At 40.1% G+C, this 25,565-nt stretch overlaps 1 protein-coding gene across 1 annotated transcript in view; it reads right to left on the reverse strand.

Moving 5' to 3' along the window:
- Nucleotides 1-25,565, reverse strand: part of GRIN2A (glutamate ionotropic receptor NMDA type subunit 2A) — a 174,812-nt gene that overhangs the window by 58,409 nt on the left and 90,838 nt on the right. The window contains exons 6-8 of the mRNA XM_008054853.2: nt 20,794-20,919; nt 17,103-17,332; nt 9,184-9,344 (exon numbers count right to left, since the gene is read on the reverse strand). Coding sequence (XP_008053044.1) covers nt 9,184-9,344; nt 17,103-17,332; nt 20,794-20,919 — 517 coding nt within the window. The remainder of the gene's footprint in view (nt 1-9,183; nt 9,345-17,102; nt 17,333-20,793; nt 20,920-25,565) is intronic.

Below are 25,565 nucleotides of genomic sequence, written 5' to 3' on the forward strand. Positions count from 1 at the left end.
GAGACTGTGGTGGCCGGGAGCAGCCACTGCACTCCAGTCTGGGTGACAGAGTGAGACTCCAACTGAAAAAGAAAACATCCTAAAGGCAGCAAGGTAAAAAGGTCAGACTAGCTACCAGGAAAGACCAATTAGAAGAGCAGCAGACTTATCTACAGAAACCCTTCAGGCTAGGAGAGCTTGGAGCCCTCTCTTCAAAGTTCTAAAAGATAAACAATTTCAACCAAGAATAACCTACCCAGCCAAGCTAAGCTTCATCAGTGAGGGAGAATTAAAATCTTCCTCAGATATCCAATCCCTAAGAACTTACACTGCCACTAGACCACCTCTACAAGAAACACTTAAGAAAGTATTAAACACATAAGAAAAGGAAAAAAGAACAACGTTCTTCACAAGAGATCAGGAAAAAGATTCAAAACACACATGAACCAATCCCAAAACCAACAAACAAATAGAACAACAACAGCTCTCCAAGAACTTTATGATAAGGATCAACTCTCATATTTCAATAATTAACCTGAATGTGAATTGACTAAATGCACCACTGAAAAGACATAGAATGGCAAAATATCACCAGGCAACAATATATTGCCTTCAAGAGACTCATCTCACTAGAAAGAACACTCACAGACTCAAAGTAAGAGGATGGGAAACACATTTTCAGGCGAATGGAGCACAAAAGAAAGGAGTAGTCACAATCTTAATCTCAGACAAAATATCCTTTAAGCTATCAAAGATTAAAAAAGATACAGAAGGCCACATATAATGATAAAAGGTTCAATCCATCAACAAGAAATATCCATACTAAACATATGTGCACCCAATATAGGAGCGCCAACTTTCATAAAGCAGCTTCTAGGTAAACTCAGAAAAGATATTGACTCTAACACTATCATAGCTGGGGACTTTATACCTAACTAACAACCCTAGACAGATCATCAGGACCAAAAATCAGCAATGAGATCCATAATCTCAACATGACTCTTGACCAAATGGACTTAATTGATACCTACAGAGCATTCCACCTCACAACCACAGAATACACATTCTACTCATCACCAGATGGAATGTACTCTAAGATCGACCACATACTTGGCCATAAATCAAGCATAAACAAATTTCAAAAGATCGAAATTTTGCCATGCACCTTCTCAGACCACAGTGGAATAAAAATAAACAACACCAACAAGCTTCCCCCAAAACCCACAAGGACATGGACACTAAACAGCATGATGCTAAACAACTCCTGGGTCAATGATGAAATCAAAACAGAGATTAAAAGATACCTGGAACAAATCAAAATGATACATCTTACCAAAATCTCTGAGATACCATGAAAGCTGTAGTAAGAGGGGAATTCATGTCTCTACAAATACACATGAAGAAAATGGAAGGATCACGTTAACAGGCTAACAAGTCACCTCAGGAGGCTGGAAAAGCAAGACCACCAAAACCCTAACTTCAGTAGAAGAATACAGATCACCAAAATAAAAGCCCAAATCCGGGACATAGAAGACAAAAAGATAATACAAAAAAAATCAATGAAACAAATATCTGGTTCTTTGAGAGGACAAACAAGATTGATGGTCCCCTAGCTAGATTGACCAAGAAAAAGAGAGAAATAAAATAAAATCCCAAATAAACACAATCAAAAACACAAAAGATGAAGTCACATCTGACCCTGAAGAAATACAAAAGAGCATTAGAGACTACTATGTACACTTGTTTGGAAACCTTAAGGAAATGGAGGACTTTCTGACATCACACAACCTGCCTAGGTTGAAACAAGAAGAAATCGAGACCCTAAATTAGACCAATAACAATCAAGGAAATTGATTATTTAATAAGAAAACTACCTACAAAAAAAAAGTCCTGGACCAGATGGCTTTCCAGGAGAATTCTATAAGACATTTAAGGAGGAGCTGATACCAATCCTACTGAAAGTATTCCAGGCAATTGAGAAAGATGGAACTCTCCCAAAATCATTTTATGAAGCTAACATCACAGTGATACCGAAGTCAGGTAAAGACCCAACAAAGAAAGAGAACTACAGGCCAATATTGTTGATGAACATAGATACTAAAATTCTCAACAAGATCCTAGCAAACTGAATTCAACAACACATCTCAAAAATCATCCATCATGACCAAGTAGGTTTCATCCCTGGGACGCAAGGTTGGTTCCACATTCGTAAGACCATAAATATAATTAAATACATCAACAGACATCAAAACAAAAACCAAATGATTATATCATTAGATGCAGAAAAAGCTTTTGATAAAATCCAGCACCCCTTCTTGGTAAAAATTCTCAAACACCTAGGTATACATGGAACATACCTCAAAATAGTAAAGGCCATCTATGAGAAACGCACAGCCAGCATACTCCTAAACAGACAAAATTTGGAACCATTTCCCCTGAAAACTGTAACAAGACAAGGATGCCCGTTCTCACCCCTCCTGTTCAATATAGTATTGGAAGTTCTGACTAGAGCAATCAGAAAAGAGAAGGTGATTAGGGGTATCCAAATAGGAAAAGAGGAAGTCAAGTTATCTCTTTTTGCAGACGACATGATTGTGTACCTTGAAAACCCAAGAGAATCTGTCAAAACCTCCTTGCACTGATAAAGGACTTTGGCAAAGTCTCAGGGTATAAAATAAATGTGCAAAAAACAACCACATTTCTTTACACAAATAATAAACAAAAAGAAACCCAAATAAAAAGCACAATCCCATTCACAATAGCCACCAAAAAAAATGAAATACCTTGGCATCTTTCTAATCAGAGACGTGAAAGACCCTTACAATGAAAACTACAAAACACTGCTCAAAGAAATCAAAGATGACACAAACAAGTGGAAAAATATACCATGCTCATGGGTTGGAAGAATCAACATTGTGAAGATGTCCATCTTACCTAAGGTAATCTACAGATTTAATGCAATACCCATCAAATTACCAGCAACATTCTTCCCAGATCTAGAAAAAACAATACAGGAATTCATATGGAAACACAAACAACTGAGAATAGCCAGAACAATCCTCAGCAAAAAAGAAAAAAAAAAGAAAAAACCAGGAGGTATCACACTACCAGACTTTAAACTTTACTATAAAGCTGCAATAACCAAAACAGCTTGGTATTGGTACACGAACAGGCATATAGACGAATGGAATAGAACTGAGATTCCAGAAGCAAAACCTCAATTTCTCAACCAACTCACCTTCGACAAAGCCTCCACCACCCACCACTGGGGAGAGGAGAACCTATTCAGTAAATGGTGCTAGGAAAACTGGCTGACCACATGCAGAAGATTGAAACAGGACCCCTACCTTTCCCCCCACACAAAAATCAACTCTAAATGGATCAGAGACCTAAATGTAAAACCTCAAACCACAAGAACTATAGAAAATGTAGGACACACCCTTAAGGAAGTTGGAACTGGCATCCAATTCCTGAGTAAAATCCGAAATGCTCTGGCCATAAGAGATAAGATAGACAAGTGGGACCTCATTAAGCTGACAAGCTCCTGCAAAGTCAAAGAAACTATCAAGAGAGCAGGAAGACAGCCCACTGGGAAAAAGTATTTGCCAACTCAATGTCTGACAAAGGCCTAACATCTTAGATCTACAAGGAACTCAAACGTGCTGAAAAGAAAAAAACAAACAACCCCATTACAAAGTGGGCAAAAGATATGAGCAGACACTTCTCAAAAGAAGACATACAAGCAGCCAACAAATACATGAAGAAGTGTTGAACCTCACTAGTCATCAAAGAGATGCAAATTAAAACTACACTGAGATACCACCTAACTCTAGTCAGAATGGCCATTATCAATAACTCAAAAAAAGACAGATGCTAGAGAGGATGTGGTGAAAAGGGAACATGCTGGTGGAAGTGTAAACTAGTGTAGCCTCTGTGGAAATCAATGTGGCAATTCCTAAAAGGTCTAAAAATCGACCTTCCATATGACCCTTCAATTCCCCTACTGGGAATATACTCGGAAGAACTCAAATCACTCCAAAAAAAAAAAAGATACCTGCACACGTATGTTTATTGCAGCATTGTTCACAATAGCAAGATCATGGAACCAACTATGTTATCCATCAAAAGAGGACTGGATTTTAAAAATGTGGTACATATACACAATGAAATATTATGCAGCCATAAAAAAGAACAAAATCATGAACTTCGCCGCAACCTGGATGGAATTAGAGTTTATGATACTGAATGGTCTCAAACAGAAACAAAAATCTGAGTATCGCATGTTCTCACTCATAAGTGGACCTTGAACAACTATCATAATACTACTAAGAAAAGGATTGACAGTGGCGGGATCTATGGGGGGACAGGGAGGGGAAGGGACGTGGAATTAACGGTAGTCAATATCTGTCTGAGGATGTGGGGGACACACCTCATCAACAAGGGTACCTGCACAATGCATATTTGTATACCTAACCCTTAACTCTGCCCCACAATTTTAAAATAAAAATATGTATAAAAAAAAGAAAAAGGAAGAAAAACAAACAACACAATTAAGAGATGGGTAAAGGACTTGAAAAAAAATAGGGAACTGACCAAATATGTTATGGTACATTTACATAATGAAAGACTATGAATCTATAAAAAGTAACTTTAGAGCTCTTTATACATTGATAGTGAAACATCTGGAACGGCACACCAGAGGCACACACAAAATAAATGGGGTCACTATGGGGGGGGCAGTACAGAACCAGTGAGGAAGAGTATGGTGGGAAGGCTCTTTACTGTTTCTTTTTCTATATTTTTGATTTTGAATTATAAAAGGTATTGTTTATCCAAAATTTAATTTATTTAAACAATTAACCAAGGAGTCTCTAATACATGCTTGTGGTTTCCCTCAACATTAACCTCACTAAAATATAGTCTCCAGGAACAAGCACTGCTATGTTCTCATCCCTGAGGATATATTGAGTTATTTCTTTAAAAAAAAAAAAGACTCACACTCCTGGAGCTTAGGTTTCTGTGTTTAAAGGAACTGTGCAAAGCATCCCTCACATGGTGTAGAGTGAACCTACCATCTGTCCAAGTTTGCTACAATGAATGTAATCATTATTTGATGGCTTCCAGAAAACAATGTGTACAATTTATGGCCAAGATGGTTTCCACTTCTCTCCTTTTTTTGGTATCATTTTTTTTTTGAGTTGGAGTCTCACTCTGTCACCCAGGCTGGAGTGCAGTGGCACACTCACGGCCACCCCAGCATCAACCTGCTGGGCTCCAGCGATTCTTCTGCCTCAGCCTTCCAAATAGCCAGAACTATAGGTGTGAGCTATCATACCTGGCTAATTTTTTTTTAATTGTAGAGACGAGGTCTCCCCAAGTTACCTGGGCTGGTCTCAAACCCGCGGGCTCAGGCAATCCATTCGCCTCCGCCTCCCAAAGTGCTGGGATTACAGGCTGAGCCACCGAGCCCAGCCTTTTGTGTCATATTTTTTTAAAAAAAGATTGAAAAAGAAATAAAACAAACCACTTTGTGCTCTGGGTAATAAATGAATGAAGAGGGAGCAAGTCAGGCTTCCACCATTGTTCCCAACTGTTGTCATCCACATTTATGCTCATAGGAGATCCACAGCATCAGTAGACGAGGTCCGACAATTAAGTTCGCAAACCATCCTAGGACAGTGCTACATACTTCATTGCAGAATATCACTATGATCACCTTTGAAGTATTTTCCTTGGGAAACTATGCACCAATACCAGTGCCTAGTCCATCCATCAAAGCAATTTGGGAACTCTTTTTCTGGAACGGCCATCAGAGCTGTTGTCATTTTTTATTGAGGTCTGACAATTAAGCTCAGGAACTTGCCACTGTGCTCTTGCATTGGCAGCACTGTCAAATAACTATATGGGAACACCTTCCCTACTAGCCTGATCTTTTTTCTTTACCCAAAGATAAAGGAAGTATTGAAAGGAAGACATTTGATTACTTTTATGACATCAAGGTTAATAAGACAACAACTCTGATGGTCATTCCAGAAAAAGAGTTCCAAAACTGCTTTGACAGGTAAACTAGGTGCTGGCATCAGTTCATAGCTTCCCAAGGGGAGTACTTCGAAGATGACTGCAGTGATAATCAGCAATAAGGCATGTAGCACTTTTCCTAGGATGGCGGACTTAATTGTCAAGCTTCATATATTGATTAAAAGACTACAGTGGAAACAGACAAAAAAAAAACCCACACTCATGGCTACGCAGAAAAGTCATCAAAAATTGGTATTTTCTGGAATCTACGGAAGTGAAATACACAAACTTTCTATGACTCAACAATTCCAGTCTTAAGTATATACCAAGAGAAATGCGCTCCCTTGTGCAGCAAAAGACATGTGTGCAAATGTCCTTAGAAGCTTAGTCATAACAGCCCAAACTAGGACATTACCCAAATGTTTATGGAGATCAGGAGAGAGAGATACTTTTGTGGTATATTCCAACAATAAAATTCTACACAGTAATGAGGGTGACAGAACTAGAATTATATGCAACAATCTCACAAACAGAATGTTGAGCTAAAGAAGACAAGCAGAAAAGAAAACTTACAGTATGGTTTTCTTTGCATGCTCAAATAACAGGTAAAAGGAAGCTATGGCTTTAGAAGTGAGGAAGGTTAGTGGAAAATATTGACTGGAAGATGATTCAGAAACCTACTAATGTCTGTCTATATTGCCACAGTTCCTAGAGAAGGGCAGGGGAAGGGTTCAAGTGCTCCTGTACATTTCTGAACAATATTCCTGAGAGCTAATAAAAGGTGTACTTCTCCAACCATGCTGTCCATCAAAAGAGGACTGGATTTAAAAATGTGGTACATATACATTATGGAATACTACACAGCCATAAAAAAGAACAAAATCATGAATTTTGCAGCAGCCTGAATGGAACTAGAGTCTATAATACTGAGTGACCTCTCACAGAAACAAAGATCTGAGTATCACATGTTCTCACTCATATAGTGGACCTGGAATATCCAATGTAATACTATAAGAAAATGACTGACAGTGGTGGGAAACTATGGGGGGGGGAGGGAGATGGGATTAACGGTAGTAAATATCTGTCTGGGGATGGGGAGACACCTCTTATCAACAAGGGTGCCTGAACGAAGCATATTTGTATACCTAACCCTTAACTGTACCCCACAATATCATAATAAAAAATATTGATTAAAAAAAAGGTGTGCTTCTCCTTATCTCCCATACACTCCCAGTAGTTTCAGGGGATCCTTGACTTCTCTGTAGCCTACACCCATTCAAGTTAAAGATGTAAATCCCCATTTACTCCTTTTTATCTGAGTGGTCATAAGTTTGAATAATATAGTACCAATGTAATATAAATGTAAGCCTTGTAATTTATGCAACTTTTGTATCAATGTAATCATAAGTTTTGTGACTTGTATAACTTTTGCATAATGCATGATGTCTTAGGCCTTATAAACTCCCTTTACTCTATGTCAAGCTTGAGTAACACTTCTGCCGGGGACTACTGATAAAAGCTATGAGAGATCTCTAATACTTGGCATCAGGAAGTCTGGACCCCAAAATGTCACCATCAATAAATCCAGCTGAAAGTCAAGTTCTAAACAATGCTCTGCAGGTCACGTGGCTTATATATAGGTACTAACAACTCTGGACTTATAAAAGTGAACTGTAAAAGCCTGGAGGGTGAGCAGAACCATTTTAGAATAACCTTGAATCTGGTTCTGCTCCCTGGATTCAAACTCAAAGATAAACTTCTTTCTACCAGTTCCCTGACCCTTGATTTAACAGTATCAAGGGTGAGCAGTCAAGTTACTCAGACAGCGGGAATTTCTAAGTATTGATGACCTGGATGATCTGTCTGTATTATACAAAGCCACAAAGCAGCATCCTTGATATTTGTAAATTGTCTGCACTTTTGTTGTAGTTATTGAAAAGTTTTTAAAAATCATCCCAAGCCAAAATGAGCAGCGTTTAAGTGAGTTTTGGGTAAATCATGGACTCAACTTCCAAACAAATGTTCTCCCAGCCCCTGCTAAGACATCAAAGAGATTCCAAAGGCAAAGCCTGGAATTCTCACAGCCAAAACTCCTGGAGGATTATGCAGAGATCTGGGGTTTTATGGTTTCAAGGGGACCCTCTCCTCTCTCTCCCACAGAGGCAAAGCCAGCAGCAAGGCCTTCCAGTGGGCCTGCAGACAGCCACAGAGGAAGAGGCTATTTCTTAAGCTGCCAAGAAAATGCACCTACAGTCACATTTCTGTCTCTGGAATCTCTGACGACTGAGATGTTCCAAATAAGTCAATTTTCTGGGTAACCAAAACTTCCCTCATTAAACAATTCATTCATTTAAAATAAAGTCATTTCAATGGACTCCTTTCTAAAATACATTTCATGCATCCGTGACTTTTTACTTTTTGAAAGAGTCCATGGAATCGAATTTAACCTTTACAACAAGTGCTGTCAATGTGCCGGGCAATCTACAGAATGATTTATATCATGCTTCCCCTGTTAGGTCCTCCTTTTATTCCCATTTTAGATAGGAGGCTTGGTAGCGGGCCCTCTCTCTCCAAAGCCTAAGCTGCTAACCACTGTGCCCCTTCCTTACAGCTTCAGGGACAGAGTATGTGCTATACCCCACGATAACAACAAGTAGACAAAGATGCGAGCTGTACCTTCAGAGAAATGATTTGAATTCTTATTGCTTTTTCCTCCATATTTTCTTTCTCTTCATCAATATCATACAATTAGTTTTCACATAAAGCTTTTATCAGTATGCTATCCTCCTTCCCCCTGCCCCAAATAAACTGTTACCTACCTAAAATCTAATTTTAAAAATCTTTGTTTCCATGACATTAAACTCTCAGTCTTAGATCTTTCTATTTGGTTAAAATATCCCAGGGAGTTGGACACGCTTTTTAAAATCAGTTTAAGAAACCCCTCCGGTTCTCTGCATTTCAAAGCATCCTGAATTTGTTTTTTCACAACACAACTCAGAAGGAAACCTGTGATGCTCATCAGATTAACAAAAACAGCCCTCAACTGGGGTCCTTCTGGCCTGTGGTTGCTCTCCAGAAATACAGCAAAGGAAGCAGATAAAAACCAAGGCAGGCCTTGTGAGAGTGCATTTCCTCAAGGTTTATCTGCTGGCACACCTGTGGAGAAAAAGGAACCACCATCCTTACCCCGTCTTCAAGCTGACCAAGGCGTCCTCTACTCCCTTCTGATTAAATTTAGTCATGTACTGATGCATGTAGGGGTAGTTATTCCGAATGTTTCTCTCTGTACTTCCGTTAGGCACTGTCCCAAATCGAAAAGGTGGGGAATAGTCATGAGGTCTCTGAAACTGAAGAGAGAGAAAGAAAAGAGGGGAAGGAAAAAGAGGAAGGAGTAGAGGCGTAGGGGGGAAATGGGGAAGATGAGGAAGAAGAGGAAGAGGAAGAAGAAATGAGTGATGGCTTCACCTGGCATTAGAAGCTAAATACATGCATGCATTAAGGCAGGACAGTAACAAGATATTCATTCTTGTGCTCTTTCTTCTTAATCTCATCCTCCTTTGGTCTGTGAGCACCAGGAGGGCCGACACACTGTCTGTCCTCCTCTGTCCCGTTCCTCAGTTCCCAGCACAGAACCTGGCTGGACACAAGATATTTAGTGGGTTGTATTTTTCTGCGCCATTATAGAGACAGCATGGTGCTAGGCACACAGTCAGTACTCAGAACTGCTCATTGAGGTGAATCAGGGCATTACCTTAGCTCAGTTTGTTTATTTAACTTATGATAAAATTTTCTGTGGTCGCCAACAATTACTCCCTCCTCTGAGCCCCGTTTAGAATCATCTTTGCCTCACCCAGAAAGTGACTACATGTTGCACTTCATTCATTCCTCCATTCATGTATTCATTCATTTATTCAAGCAGGCAATATTTATCGAGTTTTTAACATAACCTAGGCATAAAGCCCAACACGTGGCAGGCTCCACAAATGTTTGCTAAGCTGAAGTCCCTGCTGACCATCAGCTTCCTGGGGATGGCCAGGTCTTGCCTGGCTCCTGAGCCCCCATAAAGGCATGTTGTCCATGTATCATGAGTCTTCCCTGATGGACTGGCTGTCACTGTCAACCCACAGCTTTGATGTTTCAGGTGACTCAACTGGATTAGAAATCTAGAGACCTGAAACTAAGCCCCCAGAAATGCAGCTAAACACTAGGGGCAGTGCACGGTAATGGTTACAAGCGTGAGCTCTGACTTGCTGATTGGAAAATCAGGGTCTATCACATACAGATTGTGAGAACTTAAACAAGTCATTCACTTCATGCTGCCTCCATTTATTTCCCATCTGCAGAGTGGGGATCATACCAGCACCTCTCTTGTAGGGTCACAATGAAGATCTAAAAATATACCATTTGTCAAGTAATTGGAATAGTGCCTGGATCAGAGGAAGCACACAGAAATAAAGCTGTCATTACTTTTTGTTCTTGTTATCATTGTGAGCAAAAAAGTAAACTGAGTCTCTTTTTTCTAAGAAACATGGAATTGTGGAAAGAGAAAGTAATGATAACAACGACTAACACTTTTTGAAGACTTAGTTTGGGCCAGTACTGTGCCAAGAATTTTACAGCTGTGAGATCATTTAATCTTAACAAAACCCTGTCACATAGCTAATCTTAGAGGCTCCATCTTACAGATGAGAAAACTGAGGCTTAGAGAGGTTGTATGACCTTTGTAAGGCTACACTGCTGGCATGTAGTGACCCAGAATTCAAACCAAACTCTGCCAGACCACAGGCTAAGGTCTTAACTCTGTGGTTCCTCATGAGACCATCACCACGACTCCCTCCTTGCTTAGAGATGAGGACCTGGAGACCCCAAGAAGGGAAAAACACCCAGCAGGTATGTTTGTGAGCCAGGACTACACTCCAGAGGTCTTTCTGACTTTTCAGATCAGTGTGTCCTTCATGGAACCAAAAACTGTCACAGAAAGTATCCAAATTTACCCAGGCATCAGATCACCTAGAAACATTCTTTTTTCCAGATTCATAATTCATTTACCATTAATTAAAATTTCTATTTAAAAGTTACTTCCCCTAAATTAGGCATGCCACTGCTTGATAGACAGCCATAACTGGATTTGGGAGAAGAGGCCATCCATTGTCCAAATGAGATTCTCCTACTAGGGCGCACCTTGTCCTGGGAGTGTGTGAGTGTGTGTATGTGGGTGTGGGTGTGTGCACGTGCACGCTCATGTGCATGTGTGTGTGTGTGTGTGTGTGTGTGTGTGTGTGCGTGCACGCGTATGTGTGTGAACAACAAAATGCTTTTTGCAGTCACTCTGCCAAGCAGCACCTTAACTTATCACCAAAACATAAAAAGGACCAAGCCCCGGCTCATTTGCACGGCAGCCACCTGCTCTGGGGGACAGAGGTAACAGCACTGTTCATAAATCTAGACTGTTGTAGCAGCCATTCCCAATCTCCAGAGACAAACGGAGATGGCCTATTTGACTAAATGCCTTCCACTTCACTCCCAATCTGTTGCAGGAGAGCTGCACAACCCTTGAAAGGTTTGCTTACTTTCCTGCCTCTGGTTTGCATAGCGACAGAGATAGATATTCAGACTCTATGATGATTTCCACACTTCTCTGGCCTCGACAGTACCATCACCCACACAAAATTCAGGCTGACACCAAGATTCAGGCACCTTTCCCTCTAGACTGAAGACAGTCACATTTTTCAAGGCACGGCTCACAGTATATTTTCCATTGCCACCCAATACACACACGAGAAACTTCACAGTAGTCATTCTTGCTACTTGTGATATATGCTGGTGTTATCCATTATGTTTTCTCTCTCTCTCTCTTTTTTTCTTTTTGGACATAGGGTCCACTATGCCTAGTTAGTTTTTTTATTATTTGTAAAGATGGGATCTCACTATGTTGCCCAGGCTGATCTTGAACTCCTGGCCTCAATCAATCCTCTTGCCTCAGCCGCCCAAAATGCTGGGATTACAACAGGCATGAGCCACTGCACCATTTTGCTTTTTTAAAATGTTTGCAACCTTAAATTAATATCATGGCTCACTAAAGAGTCATGACCTACAGTGTGAAAAACAGTTAAGGGACAAGGATGACTCATCTCTTAAGTCCCAGAGTCCACGCCAAGAGCACACTCCATGTTTCCTACAGGAATGATTCCCAGTGCAACTTTCTCCCAGAGAGTTCCACGTGGAAGCAGAAAGAAATAAATATAGGCTTTAGCAAAGAAAGGATTGGTGCTTAGGTCCCCATTGTCAGCAAGTCCACAGAGAAATGTAATCCCAATGTCCAGAACTGGAGGAACTCCGCTGGCTTCTCCTCAGGCTGCCCTTGCTGTGTTTGTGAAACAGCTTCACCTGGTTTTGGACTTAGAAAAACCAGGGGCCAGCACTGCCACATAGAAACAGCATAATTTGGACAGCCACTTATCTCTCTGAGCCTCAGTTTCTCTAACTGTAAATTTGGGATTTCTTTTGCAGCTAGTCTTGAAGTGCGTGAAAGGACACCTGGCAACTTCTAATGCTTGGTCTGTATCACCTGTTGTTACCCATAGTCACTTCAGTCATATGATGGTGTCGGTCTCTCTACAGTTTAAAGAACAGAAGATTATTTTCTGTTTTGTCCCCATTCAATATGGAGAAATGTCTGAATGCCTGAATGAAGGTTATCCAAGTGACTAGCATCCAAGCATTTTATGATGGAGAAGGAAAAGAGGCAGCATTTGGAAATAAACATTTAAGGGGAAAAAAAAATGCTGCAACACACCAAGACATTTTCTTCATTTTTCTTATGAACCCCAAACTACGCACTTATTAAAAATATCTGTCATCTGTGTCTGTAAATAAGGGACATCTGGCAACTAGAGCCCCTATTTCTAGTACAGTCTTCTGTTGGTGAAACCCCACGTGCTTCTTAATATGAGCATCACGCAGGTGTGCCCTTGAGCTGAGGGAGGATCAGCTCAGGCCTGCCTGCCTGGACTGGGACCAGCAGTGTAATCCCAGTGCCCAGAGACAGTACAGACCCCTTGAGAACACATTCTGTGGGCTCATCCGCAGAGGGAAGTTCCCTGAATTCCTAACCCCCTGCCCTGCCCCATTGGTTTACCACTCAGTGCAATACCATTTCAGGCCGCAGAGCAAAGAATAGTCTGAATCAGGTGGTGGTGATGAGGAGGAGGAGGACAAGGAGGGAGATGAAGAGAAAGAGAGGGAGATGGAAAAGAGGAAGGTGGGAGAAGGAAATAGTAACACATCACAGGATCATCTTCTGTGTGCCAGGCATGGTGTGAGTGTTACTTCTAATCCTCAAATCAACCTTATCAGAAAGAAAATGCTTTCCCCCTAATAGGAAATTAAGCCTTGGGGATACTGACATTTGAAAAACCACACAATCATTACATGGCGAGGTCAGGATTTGAACCCAGGTCCATTTGACCCCAAGCACAGTATTACTCTTTTCCCTTCATAAATCTGCCACCCGGTGACGGATTTCCTCTAACACAGTGATTCCCACCATTCTGGAAAACTTCCCCATCAACATTCCATTTTTCCCTTAATAATTCTTAAGGAATTATTAAGGAAGTATCTACCTGTGAAATCAGACCCTTGGTTGGTTTCTCATTTCATGGGAAGTATCTACCCATGAATTCACCTATTTAGAACTTAAGCCCCAGCTCAGCTCAGCACACCATAGGTTCCAAATATGCTTCTTCCTCAGTAAGCACTAGTGGATTAAAAGTATCGTCAACCTGAATTGCTACACAGGTTTTCATGATTTAAAACAAGAAACAAAAACAAAAACAACCTGTGTACAGTATTAAAATAAATTGACTCAATATAGTTTTGTTTATTTTGCAGACTTTCATGGTGTATCTGCTATTAATCTTCTGGGAACATTTAGCCTATTTACTCCAAGAATTTTGCTGTTTATCTCACTGTATCACACATTCAATTAAAAGAGCTATCAGCTTGCCTCTAATGCTCTAAGCATAGAAACTGAGCTGTGTCTCACGAGATTTGGTATCTGTTACTGGGTGTTTCCAAGTCAGCGAAGGTCAGCCATATTATTAGCTTTTTAAATTAGTTTTCCCACAAGTGGTCATGTTATTTAGACCCAAAACTATGTAGAAAAAAATCTTCTCCCCTCGTCTTTGAAAATAGCATCAAAAAATTTAAAAAACCCCCAAAACCTGCCAACTACTTTCTTGAAAAATCCTCTCATGCAGGACATGGCTCCCCACGGCTTCCAACATACTTCCAATCACTTCTAGGAAATTGCACTTTGATCCCATAATGCCGCAATGGAGTCACCTAATGGTGTTTTTCGCTTTTCATGTCTGCAGAGGGATTTACAGTCTACCAGGCACATTTACATATGCAGTTTCCTTTCATCCTCACTACAATTTAGATTCCTAAATTTACAGAGAAGAACAAGCCAGTTCAGGAAGGTTACACGACTTGAAAAACATCACACAGCTAGGAAGTGGCAGTGAGGAAACAGGACACAACTCTTTTGACTCTAAATGCAGGGCTTTCTCTGTTGCCTGTCTGACGCTCTGTGCTTTAGGTGGGAGCCTGCCAGAAGCCCAACCTCGAGTCAAGGATTTGAAGGAACATGATTTATTAGTGAAGGGTTTCAAGAGAAATCAGTGAGGGGGTTGGGAAAGGTGAGGAAAGATTAGAGAAGGGAAAGAAACCAACCAAGAGTCTGATTTCAGGCCAATTCTTTATCTCGGCCTGGTCTTGTGGGGGAGATCCAGAGGGTTGACAGTAACCCCAGTTTGTCCTGCTTATAAGCAAGGGAGCAGCTGAGCTTTTGTATCTTACTCTAGTTAGTCATTGGTTACAAGTGACCACAAGAACTGGGGGATTTAAATTCCCAGGCAAGCCAGCTCGGTGGCTCAGCCTGTAATCCTGCGCCTTGGGAGGCTGAGGTGAGTGGATTGCCTGAGCCCGCGGGTTCGAGACCCGCCTGGGCAACTTGGCGAGACCTCATCTCTACAATAAATTAAAAAATTAGCTGGGCGTGGTAGCGCACACCTGTAGTTCCAGCTACTTGGAAGGCTGAGGGGGAAGAATCGCCGGAGCCCAGCAGGTCGAGGCTGTGGTAGCTGGGAGTGACCACTGCACTCCAGTCTGGGTGACAGAGTGAGACTTCAACTCAAAAAATAAAATAAAAATAAAACAAATAAATAAATAAATTCCCAGGCATTTACCATTCTAGTGTCCAAAGGCAAACATCCTCTGAAGAGTCCTGGTTTGCGCCTTTGTCAGCAAAGCATCCAAAAGTGGGACGGGGCACATAGCTTATTTACTCCAAGAATTTTGCTGGAAAAGGGGGTCCAGGGAGAACCAGGTGGCGTGTCTACAGTGTTCAACCTACCATGCATGTATTCAGTCAACCAGCAAGCAGATACTGGGCACATTCTAAGCGCAGGATAACTCTATCAAAAACACATCCCTCGGGTCCTCTCCCCCAAACAAGTCTTAGACTCATCAGTCTTAACTCCTTTATAATACTCATTCCTGATCAAAATTTGCTTTTTCCTTAATGTTTACTTGTGTATTGTTTATTTCTTTCTACGAGAATTTAAGTTTCCTGGGAACCTGAACTCATTCTGCCAAATTTACCACAGTAGCCAGAAAAGACTTCTCTGAGGAGGTGGTGTTTTCCCTAAGATCTGAAATTCAAGGAGGTGCCAGCCATGAAAAGATTGGGCGAAGAACATTCAAGGCAGAGGACAAAGGAAGCACAAGGACACTGGGGTGGAAATAAACTTAAATGTTTAAAAAACAGGGAAGGGACCTCACGGAGGATGAAGAAGGAATCATATGGGAGTAGGTTCGATGATACAGAGCTCTGTGCCCTGTGGTAGGTTGAGTGACCCTAACTCAAGCTTCAGTGAGAAGCCATCAGAGAGGCCAACCGTTCACATGGCACCTTTGTGGAAGTGATTCCGTCTTCAGCCCCAACTCTTCATCTCTCTTGACAAGACTCTTTCAACCACTGTGCATGTCATGGATAAGCTGAAAAGGCTTTTTGTGGGCTGATTCTCTATTCAGCAGTTTGTTGATGAATGCCAAAAAGATATATGTAGACTTATGTCAACAAGATACGATAGTGAGGTTTTTTATAAAGAGAGACAAATTATCAACCCACACACAAAACAGAAATTCTCTTCAGTGCTGCAATCTCAACACTGCTGAGCTTAGCATGTCAGGATTGGTTTCCTGTGCCAAAATTTCAACAGGAGGAGGCACCCAGTTTACCTCTTTTCTTCCTCGATTTGCATTTCTGAATAGACACTCAAAGCCCACAACCCTTGCTACATTTTGGTGGAGAATGGAAAAAGCAGGTGTTATTGCCTCCGTCTTCCTGATGTGGGAAGCACAGCCTCATGAGGGAAGATCGGAGATGTTTCTAAGTAGAAGGAACCAGTGGAAAATTAAAAAAGAAAAACTCTCTGCCTTGTGTGTATGTGCCTTGAAAAACTTCCAGGTGAGTCAGAAGTGCTGATGATGAGGCTGATTTGACTATACAGTAAAGAGGAATCATCAGTCAATTTTGTCTCCGGGTAGGGTTTGGAGATGACTTTTTTCATGCCACAGATGGAGAATCCAAGGCACAAAGTGTCTAAGAGACTCATTCAAGGTCACAGAGCAGGAGGTACCCACAGCCGACAGCATTCCTTCGTACAGGTTTCTCTTCGTCCAGACCTTCCCCAACATTACATCCTCCTTGAAAGGATGGATTTCAACCCAAGCTATAGTGTGCCCTTGAGTCACAGACCCTCAGCCAGCAGCATCAACATGATCATATAAGTAGGAGAAATGGCCATTTGGAGAAACTGTCCTTTCAAAAATGAGATCCAACGTCTTTTAGACATCGGAGAGCTAAGCTTAAGGTTCTGTTCCTAAAATTGTTAGAGATATGCCAATTTGAGCTAAGAAAAGAATATCTTCTGGCTTTGTACTTTGGAGTTATGAGTCTGAATGAGAGGTGCCTGAATCACTCGACTCTGAAGGAAGAGCGGTCGAGAGCAACTCTCATATAGAAATGAAGGCAACCTTACCTTTTTGTCACTGAGGCCAGTCACTTGGTCCACAAATTCCTCCTGGATCATGAAAGCAGCCAGATTGGCTGTGTAGCTGGCCAGAAATATGACGGCAAAGAAGGCCCATACGGACACCATGATCTTGCTGGTGGTTCCTTTAGGATTCTGGACAGGCACAGAGTTGTTGAACACCAGGCCCCAAAGGAGCCATATAGCTTTTCCGATGGTAAAAGAAGGCCCATGGGGTGCTGGAAGTGACAGAAGGGACAGTCTCAGCATTTTCTCAAAATGCATACTCATGCACGTGTGGCAACTATGCGGTGGCCACCAGCAACATTGAAGGTTGTTAGAAGATGGAATTATAACATAATTGTGTCCTGTCTTTGGCCCAGAACCACAGCCACAATAACTTCTTTTTTCTTTAAAAATTAGCGTTCTTCCTACATTTCTAAGTGAATTTTTACCACATTTCTTTAAAAAGAGAGAAAGAAAATGGTTATACAAAATGGGGGTTTGAATAAGAAGTAGTGTCATGACTCATTTTAAATTTGGATTTGATTCCCATTTGGGGGAACCAATCTTCTTAATAAACATAAAGGGAGCCAAACAAAAATGCGTGCACGGGGGCTGTTTCAGAATTCATCGGATGTGCCATCGTATAAGAACCATGCAACTCAGTGGGACGGATGTTTGCTATTCTAATCCGATTTTCCCTAGCAATTGCTCCTGTTCAAACTCAGATGCAAAGTGTGTACAATGTAGGAATTAAACCAAACTGAAACCCTCTCCAAATGGAGACATTAAGAAATGAAACAATGAGTTTAATTCTTCCAACACTTCACAGATGGAAGACATTTCATTGCAGGGTCATGGAAAATGAACACTGACATCATATCACAGCCCCTTTTCTCCCTCAGTGTATCGTTGCAACTTCTATGTGCTCCTTTTGAGATTCTTAAATATTCCTTGCAACAGACTTAACTAAAGAGGCAGAACAATATGCTAACATTTATCGGGACGGGGCATATGCAAGCTGTAAAACACACATGTTAGAGTTTTCAAATCTTTGTTTTGTACAGGGGATAAAACCAATTTATACCCTCATTTCATACGGAAAAGGATCTTCCTTTAACAGGAAGTTAATTTTTATGTCATTTAAGCAAATGAAGATATGAAAAGAATGATCTACTCAGACGTCAGCTGGCAAAGCAGGCAGAGTGGGCAATAAATAAAATGGCAGAAGTGAATTCAAATTAATGGAAGCGATGACGTTCTGGGCAGGCAGCCTAGGAAAAGCAAGCTTCCCGCACACTGGAGGCCAGACTCAGGCTGCAGCAATACTTGTAATATTCATAATACAACACATCAGAGAGGAGGCCCTTCATTCTATTATTCTAAGTCTTTCCTGTTTCTCTTTGCCTAGTTTTATGATCTTCTGGGCTTATTCCCAAGAAGCTGGGAACTCTTAGGGGAAAAGAACAATTAGAGTTAACTTTATGAACTACTTAATTTTATTAGAGATGCATGTTGATCAGAAGTGACAGCTATTTGGGAATCAGAAATAGGCCATTGCAAAGGATCTGTCCAAGACTTTTGGGAATCCTTGATTCATGAATACTATTACCGGGCTGTATAACTTTCTCCATAATGCGCAGTGAAATGTAACAGAAAACCATTTTGCACAAAGAAACAAGTAATTATCATTTCCTGAAAGTTGCCACATACAGGTGGGCAGGAAACAGGGAACCAAGATAAAATGGAAGGTCTGTGGAGTTGGCGTGCTTGATGCTTTTCTTTACAACAGTTCTAGTGCACGCTTCAGTCAAGGGAGACATCGCTGCACATGATGGCCTTTGGGTCACTTTTGTCCTCTGAGATATATCTGTATCTTCATCGCTCATGTCTAATTCCAAACCACTGTCATCCTTTCCCTTGGAAAACTGACATCTTCTTAATAGTCCTTCCACTGCTGCTGTCTCCTCCCTTTGCCCTGAGAGTAGCCTCAGTAGTATTTTCACATTGTACATGTGTGTCATTCCTTTTCCCCTGAAGAAAATCTGAAGTGCTTACCGTGGCCAACTGCCTGTCTCAGCTTCCATCTTACACTACTGTCTACTGCACTCACATTTTTTTCTGTTTCTTGAACAAAGCAAGATTAATTTCACCTCAAGGCCTTTGTATGTGCTGTTCCTCCTACAGAGCGTGACTGGGTCTGTTTTTTCACGGGGCTGAATCCTTATCCCTCAGGTCTTGGTACAATAAACTTCCTTTCCTATTGGACCATCCTGTCTAAAGTAGTGCCCCTGGCCCATCGCCATCATTCACTGTTTTTTTTCTTCTTCTGGATATTTATGACAATCTGTGGTGATTAATTTGTGTGTTGACATTATATCCACAGGTAAAGTCTAGCCTCCTTGAGAGTAAAGAAGCCTCTATCTGATATACCACATTATCTCTGGCACCAGTATAGTGCCTGGCACATAATACACACTCAGTCTAAACATTTATCAAATAAATGTGTAACATTCACAGCAGCACAAGCTCTGATTAGGCAAAGGTAAAGATGTCCTCTACCACAGTGAGATAACTCACAAAAATGGTCTCAGGCTCTGCTCTGTTGGAAAGCTCTTTAATGGTTAAATGACCCTTTTAGTGAAGGCTTGCAATTTCCCATTAAACACTACATGGTATTTATGCCATTTTTACCATTTGGTTGATTGGAGAAGGTTTATGTAGTAATCACCACACTTTAGTGATTAAGAGTTGGAGGATTTCAACAAAACTAAGTTTCTCATAGAGCCCCAAGACCTGTTAACTGTTTCCAATATTAAGACAGTCATGTGAAAATAAGATATATGAAATTAAAGTGCCCTGTTTTAGAAGGCATTTGAGACCTCAAGGTTCCCTATTCTCCACCATATCAAGTTGTTTCTTGGGAAAGACACTCGGTCCTGGCACCTTTCTGACAACATCCACTTAGAAGGAGTTGTGCACTGAGAGAAACCCACTTGAAATGATACAATGTGTTTGTGTACATGAGGCTAGACTGGGAGCCTCTTAAGAAGTTATAGCCATCCAGGTCCACAAAAGCCCCAAGGCACAAGATCTGCCCTGGAGCTCAGAAACTAAGCAGGAATTATAGCCAGTGCCTCCCAATTCAGTTTTCTATCTACTGATGGTCCCTTTATCAAGTACAACACACCAAGATCAGGTACTGTCAAGAAAAAAATGTAACTCTTTGGGGAAAGATAACATTTTTATAGTTATATTTATTGTTTAATGCAAATTGATTCAGTAGCTTGAAAAATGTTCTGAAACTGGACTCTATAAAGCTGTTTTCTTTGCATAGACTGGTTGAGACTTACTACAATTTTAGTATTTCTTTTGACACACATTTTTAAAATTAATTGCCCCCAAAAAAGCCTTCTTCAAATCTTTCTTTAAAAGTTCAATATCAGTGGTTTTTACCTAACAAGTATTACTTCACATGATAACAAGATTAAAATGTTTCATTTTGTTTTACCCTTTTCTTCCCACTGAAGTGAATAGTCAATACATGTCTGGCAGTACAAGTAATACCAATGACCCGATACATTTGCATGCTGGTATATAAAGGCAAAAAAGGGTGATGTGTTCTAAAACTGAAAACTTCGTTGGCGGTAAATGAAATAGCACTCATTTTGAATCGTTCTCACAGAGACATTCTTACCTTTCCCTTTGGCTAGGTTTCTGTTGTATCCAACAGGGCTGAAGTATTCAAAGACAAAAACAGCAATGGCAGAAACAATGAGCAGCATCACAAACATCATCACCCAGACGGAGGCGCTGAATGGTTCTGCAAATAGACCGGAGGAGTGGAAACTTGGTCAGTTACCTCTTTCTCACTTCCAGCAGGAAGCCCAGAATCTGGCTGTAGGCTCCCCCAAAACTGTATATAATATGAATCCGATCGTTCAAAAGAAATGAGTCATTTTTCTCCGTACATTTAAACTATTCTTTAGTCTATAAAATCTTTGAGGTATTTTATAGGGTTGCATATAAGACAATAAAAATAAAGAAGAACATGCATAAATTAGGTCACGGATAATAAAAACAAAAAGAATGTTGAGACCAAGGGAGAAAGTTAGAATGTAGACAAACACGCCAAAAGGTCCTATATAATTATAGAACAATCCAGGGAACTAAAGCTATGGAGAAAAAAGACCAGACTCAAACAGTTAACTATATACTCCTGCAAATAAATATGGTTCCTATTTGCATTCTTATTTTTTTTAAAGCAGGATTTATTGAGAGAACAGAAAAGCTCCCAGGGTGGAAGGGGACCTGAGGGGTTGCCTGTATTTTCATTTTTATTTTGACATATGGAGGGATGGGTGGTGTGCAGGGAATTCCAGAAGGAAAGGGAGAATTATAACCTGTTGGAAAAGGATGATAGAATTGTGGAGCTGACAGAAATATTGGAAGGTCGTAATCTGCCACCATCACTACCATACTCTCTATTTTACCTTCTGCTTCAGACAAATGAGATCTCTACAGTTTTATTAATCTTGTTGATGTTGGTAATGGACTTAAATGCAATTGAAAGTCAATTGAGGATATTACACTCATATGATAACTCAATAAGAAAATCATCACTTAAAGAGCAGAGGCAAGAGAGTAGTGGATGGATGGATGGTTATTTCCTCTAAAAGTAGTTTTCATCAGTTCATTTACATGTAACTTAGACAGTAGAGAGATGTCTCAGAAGGCAAGTCAAGTCACAATGTTCCAAACCTTAAAACACTCTAGAAGGGAAAGAGATATTATGTAAAATAAATGATCTTTTCTATTCACATTGATGGAGGGTATGAAAATTAGTTCATTGAAGCCATTTTATCATTTATTATACAGACTCACTAGAAAATCTACAGAGAATAAGCTTTAAAAATGAATACATCTCCACCTATATGCATCATTGTGAAGAAACTGCCCATGGACACCAGTAAATGTAAAGTCCTTTACCTCAAAAGCAAACATTTTCTGAGGGTAAAATCAGTCCAATAATAGCTCTTGAATAGTAAACATATTATTTTTAAATTGTTTATCTAGTGAAGCTGATAATAATAAAGAATTAGGCCGATAGCAGACTGGCTATTTATTAGAGCCTGTGACTGCATAACATAGCTAGAGTTAATAACAAATTCCAATGTAATGAGTTTAATGTATAGCAAGGAACTAATATGTCTGAACTTAACCTTAACTATATTGGATGGTTCAAAAACCGAAAGAAATGCTTTGCAATGCAATACGATAGCGCACATATGTTAAAAAGCAGCAGGTAACAAAACGACTTGCTCAATTTAAATAACACAAGATCAGCTCCAAGAAATCAATGAGACTGTAATTAAAATTTATCTGAGTTAAATTTAGCTTGAGTAATAACCAATATCGTGGCCCTGAAATCATAGTAACTTGACAATGTGATGTATCCAAACTGGCGAAAAAATAAATAAATAATTAAGAGATGAAAAATTACTTAAATTCAAGAATAGAGATAAAGAAATTCTCCAAGTCAAGTAACATGGATTCCATGGTGTGTGTTAACACAGGAAACTCATCATGATGAGTAAATGAGCATGGACACGAAAAGCACTTGTCAGTGTGCCTCACACACTATAGACACTCAATATATCAACTGGAATTGCTGTTTCATTCCAGATTAAAGCCAGCAATGAGAGGAATTTTGTGTTGTCCGTAGTACTGAAAAGGGCACCCGAGTTTTTAAAAGTACACTGTTTACTCTGATAACTTCCATTTCTTTACATGCTGTGATAACATTATTTTTTAAAATTAGGGCCCATAGCTGGACTCGGTGGCTCAGCCTGTAATCCCGCGCCTTTGGGAGGCTGAGGTGAGTGGATTGCCTGAACCCGTGGGTTCGAGACCCGCCTGGGCAGTGAGACTTCATCACTACAATAAATCAAAAAATCAGCCAGGCGTGGTAGCCCATGCCTGTAATTCCGGCTACTTGGAAGGCTGAGGCGGAAGGATTGCCAGAGCCCAGCAGGCGAGGCTGCGGTGGCCGGGAGCAGCCACGGCACTCCAGTCTGGGCAAGGGAGTGAGACTCCAACTCAAAATAAAATAAAATAAAATAAAAAATAAAAATAAATAAATAAAATTAGAGGACATCTTTATGAATTATCCTATTCACATGTCAGAATCTGTAAACCTGCAGTGGATTTCATTTGGCAGGTGTATCCTAGACACTAAGACACTAGTCAGAAAGTTAGGTGGATGTTGATCAAGCAACTGACCCCCAGATGTTGTCTCACTTGGAAGTGACCACACCTGTCCTTTGACTTGTGAGCATGGCACAGAGATAAAAGGATTCTGCTGTGGTGTTCTGGTTTTTGGGTAAGTACTTATGAGTACACGGAAGGATTGCTATTCTCAGACACTGGACATGTGAGTAATTGTCCATGCACACACACACACAACAAAGAAAAACCCTATAATGATGTCTACAGTGACCCATAAATATGTTTAAATAGCTCTAAATTATATCCCCTAATGGCTGGAAAACAGATTCAACATTTGTCCATGAGAAAACTGCAATCTAGGAGACGCAAGGTCAGTGTTTCTTTGGATCAAAGAATCACACTTGCTTGAAAAGTCCCTAGAATTAACTAGATGGAAACATTACAAGAGACTCTGTCCTTGAAGAACCACTGGTTACAATTTTACACAAAAGCTCAGGCATTACCTGCAAGTGTTTCCGATTTGAGTTAATGGAGTTTGCGGAGGAGAGAGAATAGGAAATAATGAAGAGCAATGCAATCAGATTTTGAATGTTTTGGCTCTTCCAGATGACTGAACCAGTGAACGGAAAAATGTAGCTTAGCATGGTTCATTATGACTTTCAAAACCTGCAGATAATGACCGTAAATAGGGAGGTACACAGTCAATCGAATAGGGATGTAATTTAGTCACTAGCAAAAATATTAAGCCTACTGTATAAAAACAGCTTTGAAAATTGTTTCCTCTAGCTACAATTTATTTCATTTTATTTTTAAAGATGCAGTAGGAAAAGTATAGGGAAAAAGAAACTTTTCTAAATTTAGCAAAATACTTGACTTTTTATGGAAATGTTCTACAGATGCAGGTAAGATTAAGCTCTAGGGAAACTGGGTTGAGGTCAGATTCAATATCAGCGACCCATTTTTATGAGACAAGTCAATGGATATTTTTCTTCTCTGTGATTGAACTGGAAAAACGTTCTCTCTAGCTTACTAAGGAGATACAGGACAATCTGTAAAAAGAAACAAATTTCTTCCCATGTTGTTCTATGAACTCCCTTCCTTCAATCCTTTCTTAAGCTCCAGAGCAAAAGATTCCTGCCAAAGAGTCTCATAGGGAATGCAGAAAAAATTACTAGGAGTGACTTAACAATCCAGTAATTAGTAAGAGTCTGTATGTGTTGCCAATATCATTTGGTTGATTTTTTTCCTACTATGAGGAGGGCTTCCTGATTACGATATGAGTATCTGAATCCATGTCAGACAAAGAAACTTAATGAGGTATGCATTTGTCAAGTCTATATCACTCCAACAAAGGTTATAAAAATTGAAGCAATGAGCACAAAATCAAATCCAGCGAGTGGCAAGGATTTCAGCAGCTTAAATAGATTATCAAAAATGAAAACAGTAAATCCATATGCCTCTGTAAGTTAGGCAGTATCCAAAATCCTGTTAGCCAACATTTCACTCAAGAGAATGAAGCCTACATGTGTAACAAGATGATGAAGGACATTACGTATAAATGAAGACAGTGGAAGCATAAGGCTACGGACTGGGAACTGGTGTCCACAGATTGATTCTAATTTGCAATTTTCTTTAATAGATGAAGTGTTTTTTGCCTCTGGAAAAATAAAAGAAATTTAATTGACCCTAATGTGATCGTTTTCCTTCTCTCATTCAGTTTCCTGCTAGAGATTAAGGCTAGTTTTAACTTTCCCAAATTTGGGACAAATTCACTTCTTTAGGAATGCCAAGAGGGAATTAATCACCTGAATTCCATGATCTTTAACAAGATGGCTGCTATTGAAAAATCATTTTGATAACCAGACAGTCAATACAACACTTCCTTTTAAAGACAAAAATTAATAGTGCCTGGCTATGTTCCATGAAGTTTCTACTACTCTAGCCAGATTGCCTAATGTATACACAGCTACAGTGCTAAAGAAAACCAGATGATAGAAAATATAACTCTTCCTTTATTTAAAAAAATTACCTCTTATGTAACAACACAAATTTATGCAGTGGTCAAAATGTGTCAAAAGAATTGCCTGCTTTACAAACTATTTGGCTTAATGGATTGCCGCATTTAAAATATGATTCCATTAATTTTAAATCAGTTTATACTCTTCTGACTACTTCTATTTTTTTTATCAGAATACTGGCATAAATCATTGTGCAGTCATCATTATTTTCACTCTTACACCT

This window comes from Carlito syrichta, unplaced genomic scaffold, assembly GCF_000164805.1.
Source record: "Carlito syrichta isolate Samal-C Ts95f unplaced genomic scaffold, Tarsius_syrichta-2.0.1 Scaffold301551, whole genome shotgun sequence".
NCBI classification, from domain to species: Eukaryota; Metazoa; Chordata; class Mammalia; order Primates; family Tarsiidae; genus Carlito; species Carlito syrichta.